The 6,019-nt window shown below is 40.0% G+C and overlaps 1 protein-coding gene across 1 annotated transcript in view; it reads right to left on the bottom strand.

Moving 5' to 3' along the window:
* The window catches only part of CORIN (corin, serine peptidase), a 181,332-nt gene that overhangs the window by 44,477 nt on the left and 130,836 nt on the right, over window positions 1–6,019 (bottom strand). The window contains exons 10-11 of the mRNA XM_015560986.1: window positions 4,391–4,622; window positions 501–646 (exon numbers count right to left, since the gene is read on the bottom strand). Of these exons, the coding sequence (XP_015416472.1) occupies window positions 501–646; window positions 4,391–4,622 (378 nt within the window). The remainder of the gene's footprint in view (window positions 1–500; window positions 647–4,390; window positions 4,623–6,019) is intronic.

Here is a 6,019-nt window from a genome sequence, read left to right on the forward strand (position 1 = left end):
AAAATGTCCTGTGGAGTCCACGCTTCTACCTACCCAGCTGCCCTACATGTCATGACTGTTTCCCAGTCTAGTCTTTCCACCTGGGACTGGTCCCCCATTTCGTTTCTCCGCCTGAAGCTCCCATATTGCCAAGATCTCCAAATGCTTTGCAGTTGAAGGAACCAAGTCCTAACTATTACCTTCAGAAACCCTAGAATAAGAGCAGCATGCATATGTAGTGGGCTCTGTGAGCTAAGTGTGGTTAAAATAAATACTTGTATTATTAAATTCACCTCTGCAATTCATTTTTAAAATAAAGACCATGTCAAACAAATGAGTACCAAATTCTTCAAAGCATATATATATATATATGTGTGTGTGTGTGTGTATATGTATATGTATATGTATATGTATATATGTATATATGTATATATATAAAATAGCAACAGAGAGACTTCAAAAAAGGAACTAATATGTTCATCCATATTAGATACCCCACAGAAATTAATTTATAAATTAACCTTCCACGTCTTCGTCAGGCATTAGGCAGGTTTGATTATCCGAATTTTCCTGGGGAAACTGGTTACAATCTGTGTCTTCAGGCCACTGTAGGCCCACGATCCCAAGAACAGACTCGCAGCGTTCTTTGGAGTGTTCACACAGAGCTCTGAAAGAGCAAGGAAGACAAAACAGTAGAGGCAGGAATAACTACACCTGAGATGTATGTTGGGAGTCTGTGTTGGGTTTTAATACTCTGTGGGTGTGTCTCTGTGTGTGGTGTATGTATTTGGTGTGCATGTGTATCAATATGCAGGGGTGGACAAAGGTAGGTTTACAGTTGTATGTGAAACAGAGTTTATTCTTGTACTGTTATTTATTAATCATTGTATTATTTTCCATTTGCACAACTGTGAGCCTACTTTTGCCTACCCCTGTATACGGAGGCACTTGCACATAATAGGTATTTGGGAAACCAAAACAAATAATAGCTCTACAAAGGGAGTACATCCCAGCAGCATCCTTTCACCAAAAGAAGCTTCACTGCAGAAATAGAAATATTGTATGTGTTTTATTTCATGTAACGTTGTGTAATTTAACAAGAAAAACATGTTGATTTGATATGTTTATGTATTGTAATAAAATCGCTGTTGTAGCGATAGTTGGCATCCCTATCACACACTTATCAATTCTTTCTGGGGTTGGGCTACTTAAGATCTAGACTCTCTGTGAGTTTGACTACAGTGCAATATTGCTGTCTATGTTCACTAGACTGTGTACTAGCTCTCCAGGACCTGTTTGTCTCCTAGTTGCGAGTCTGTACGCTAACCATCCAGGACACAGAGTCCCTTCTCATTTTCCCTCCTTTTTTTGACAGACACATTCTCCAACATTTTTGTTCCGAGCTGGGAAGTCGCCAATATCGGTGTGGATAGTCTCCCACCAACGGTCATGGCATCTATACAACAACCTCAGCCTCAGCGTTCTCTCCCTCTGGTGACCAGCTGTGTGAGCCGTTTCATGGGCCCACCTGGCTTACCTACGGCATTCATCCCTTCCTTCATTCCACGTAGACCAATATTGTTGAAAAGCTGGTACCTCTCCCAAACCCTCTACATTGAGTTCAAGTTGGTTAAAATTAAGTTTGTTGGGGTTTTTGTGTGTGTGTTTTCTTTTGAAAGAAAAGATATACTAAGCATTGTGCTAGGTGCTTTCATTTGTGCTCTCATTTGTACCCAGAATATTATTAACCTGAGGTATCAACATGTCTCATGAAAGATGCCTTTACTTCCTATTGAGGGATGGGGTGGGACATGGTTTTGCCTCTATATATCACCAAGAAATTAGTTAAATATTTTTTTAAAAATAGACACAACTAAAGTAAGCTTTTGGGTAAATTTCTTATTTCCTTTTAAATACATTCTTCTTTGTCAAAAGTCTCAAACTTTAAACTGTAAGTTAATTTCAACAAGGTAGGGAATGGTTAGCAATTGAATCAGGAAGCTGCAGATAAAGCTCTGTCTAGATTTAAGTCTGGACAAGACATAGTATAACTCCATGCTGGTTTAGCGGAGGGATGTGGTTGGGGAGGGGGGGAGGGGGACGACGACAACGACAAATCCATGGCGTTCCCACATCCGTTTGCAAAAACAGGAAGTTCAATTAGTGGTCGATAACTGCCTGTTGGATTAAACAGTTTGTTGCAGATTTATAAAAAGTGTATATAATCGATTGCTGCTGATACTTTAAATTAATCACATAATACCTAATTTATATGAAAGACTGTAGTGCTTGACTATCATTTCTTATTTTTTTTCTATAAAATGGAAATAGTACAACACACAGCACGGCAACTGCAGGGGGCGCTGTCTTCACCCCTATCTGTGTGGTGCTGAGCCAAAACCGCAGACCTGATGGCAGGGGTCTCCCTCAGAAGGTGATATTGAGGATGAGATGGCAGAAGTACCTTAATGTATTTAGCACAAAGTAAGGGCTTGAGAATATTAGATTTTTCTGATTCATAATTAAAAACTACTTTTAAAATAAACAGGCTTGACAAAAGCAACTATGTATTGCTTCATGAATTTTAGGATATTATTCTTGTTATAAAAATTTTATCATCTAAATAAATATCAAAATGTAAAATTCACCAAAAATGAAAGATGTATGTGTATGTATAAACCCAAGAAACAGAACTAAAGTATCTAAAAGAAGTTCAGCAAAATGTTTCAGGATCAGCCTCATCTTAGGCATTTAAGATGAAATTTAAGCCTGAAATTATAAATTATATGTGAATGTAAATTTGTCCCAGAGAATACTGCACTGGGGAAATTTTTACATACATATGAAAAGAAAGTCAAACACAAGAATTTGTTAAGTACTATTAAAAGCAATTATTCACTATCATTGACCTTGACCAGCAAAAGGGAAATAAGATTTAGAAATCCATAGAATAAAATGGGTAGGTAGTTTATTAGTGGCACTTCAAAAGGCATTTAACAGAAATTTTCGGAATTATGTGTGCACAAACCAACAGTAAGTTTTACTCTCTTGGTATGAATTGTTCAGTTCTTCAAGTCATTCTGCAATTTTATTGTTTCCTGCCCCGCTCTGTAGGTGCCCCTACCTTGTCATCCATCTGATATTCAGTATATAATTTATTGTGTTTCCATCTGTCCACCATATTGTCATTATTGCTTTTTCTTAAGCTTCTAAGTGACTTCTGATCTCAACATATGGTTTCCATAGTTACCACTCACATGGAGACAGGCACATCTGTAGATTCACCCTTTGATGGAAAACAGCACTGGGGAGAGCAGCCGCCCACCTCCGAGATAGCTGACTCCTAAATGCACGATCTCTGACTACAGCCCCTAACACCTGGCAAAGAAGAGGGACCGCACTGTGCTAAGCAGCTGTGCTCGTGCCCTATCATCGGGGCACCGTGCCCTATGTTCTGGGCTTACAATCGATGAGCAGCACGTTGCATTTATGCACTTTTCATTTCATCTCAAAACCACCATCACTATCCGGATTTTACAGGTATAAGAACTGAGGTTGGGAGAAGCTGAGGAACCAGTTTCAGGCTATACACCAGGTTGAGAAGAGGCAGAACTTGATCAGACAGTGGACTCCATAGCAACGCTCTTAACCCATAGATATCATTCATATCTCAAGTCCAAGATGCACTCTTGAGATGTTGTCTCTTATTTAACTCAAGTAGGTAGGAAATTGTCAGCAATGTCCATCCACTGTCCAGCCTGTGAAGCCGGCATTAGGTCCCTTTCAGGCCACTCCTTGTGTAACACAGCTAACCTCTGAGTGCTACAAGAAGGCAGCATTTTAACCCAGCCATTGTGGCTCAGCGGTTGAGTGTTGACCTATGAACCAGGTCATGGTTCAATTCCAGTCACATGCCTGGGTTGCAGGCTTGATCCCCAATGGGGGGTGTGCAAGAGGCAGCCAAATAATGATTCTCTCTCATCACTGATGTTTCTATCTTTCTCTCCCTCTCCCTTCCTCTCTGAAATCATTGTATATATTTAAAAGCAGCATTTTTAACCCAGCATTGCTGCAGGAAAAGAGGCAGATACAACCAGTCTTCTGCTAACTCCCATCTTTCAAAACACTTCTTGATCAACCAAAAGGACACACATGTAATTTTATTTCATTGAAGTACAGAAACTATTATGAAAGGCACTTTATACCTCCCTCATTCAGGAATGAATTCTTATTCAATTATTCATTTTCTAATTCCTGCTTCCTTACCTTTTAAATATGTAATTTGTTAAATACAGAGCTCCTTGGCAAGATACGCACTTTGTCTAAACTCAGACTAAGTCTTCCTTCCTTCACTTCTCCCCAAGGGAAAATGAGGATGTTTGAGGTAATAGGAGAGACCCCACTGTGTTACCTGCAAGGGGGGATACGTTGGCTTGTATTCATATCACATTTCGGTACCAAGATGGTGCAGGCAAAGAACATGAGATATTTGTAACAGTTGGTTTGAACAAGTGCAGGGAAAAGAGAGGACTCCCAGCTGATGGATGCTTCCTTCTGAGTCCTGTGGCCAAAGTAATTTGGGTAATGTGTATAGTTGTAGGGCAAATTCATGCAGAGTTCCAAGGTAATTGGTTCACATTGACCTGCCAAGGAAACACATAAACAGACACATACATATATTAATTTCACATATGTAACTGTTTCTTTAAAACTTACAAAATTTTGAAGTCTACTTTCTCTTTAAAGTAGCTAAGACTAGAATACAAGCAACATATAACACTGCTATAGAAAATTAAGTGATTTGGTTAATAAAGTACCAAATCAAGATTCATTTCTGTGTGTGTGGCTGCTAACACAGTGCCCAGCACACATGGTTTAGAAATTCTTCCTCATTTTTCCCTTTGGTTCAACTTATCTGAAAGTGGATCTTTTTCATAATTCTTTTACTCACTTTCTTTTCTTCTTCTATTTATGACTTCTAAACTTGTATGTTCCTCATCATCTTCACAGCCATAAAAAAAACAACGAATTTGACTAAAGTGGGCATTAAATAATTTTTCTACATTTCATTGTTGATTAATGGATTTAAATATAAAGCTACAAGCCCAGCTGGTGTGGCTCAGTGATTGAGTATCGACCCACGAACCAGGAGGTCATGGTGTGCTTCCCAGCCAGGGTACATGCTCGGGTTGCTGGCTTGATCCCCAGTGGAGGGCGTGCAGGAGGCAGCTGATTGATGATTCTCTCATCATTGATGTTTCTATCTCTTTCTCCCTCTCCCTTCCTCTCTGAAATCAATAAAAAATATATATATTAAAGCTATGAGATTCAGGGGCAGAGGAGCCCAAGATCTGTTAGCTATCATTTCCAATGAGATAAAATCCGAACCCATTAGGTTGGCATCCAATGCTATTTCACACTCCAATGACACCCTGACTTTCCAGCCTCATTGCCTATGACTATCTGGTCAGCAGTATTTCCTTGGCAACACCAGATATTTTAAGAAGTGAATGCCTTTGTGAGCCCTGTTGGCTCCTCTCTTACCCCTTTCTTTGCTTGGCATACTTGTAATCACCCCTCAAATGCAGTCGCAGTTCCAGCTGCCAGTACATAGAGTACCCACTGCCTGGAATAATCCTTTCCCGTCCTCCCCACCAAGCTACTCCTCCTTAGTCTGCAGGGCTCATCAGTCACCTCTTCCAGGAAGACTTCCCACTCCCAGACTGAGTTTCTGCTGAGAGCCATAGCCTCTCCAGCATGGCTATTGCATTTTCCTCTGCTGTATTCTTTTTTTTCCTTTTTTTCCCTTTTATTGAATAAGATATTACAAATTCTGCTGTATTCTTTACTATTCGTACCCCCCTCCCCATGGATGGTTTTGAAAAATGAGACTACACACATTAATCTCAAAGTCAGCACCAAGGACAGTGCCGGAAGGAAGGGGGAAGGAAGGAAGGAAGGAAGGAAGGAAGGAAGGAAGGAAGGCTGTTGAACTGGTCCAGAGTTGGGTTTTTAGTGGCAGGTAAGGTAGAAAGACAGT

Source organism: Myotis davidii, unplaced genomic scaffold (genome assembly GCF_000327345.1).
Source record: "Myotis davidii unplaced genomic scaffold, ASM32734v1 scaffold455, whole genome shotgun sequence".
NCBI classification, from domain to species: domain Eukaryota; kingdom Metazoa; phylum Chordata; class Mammalia; order Chiroptera; family Vespertilionidae; genus Myotis; species Myotis davidii.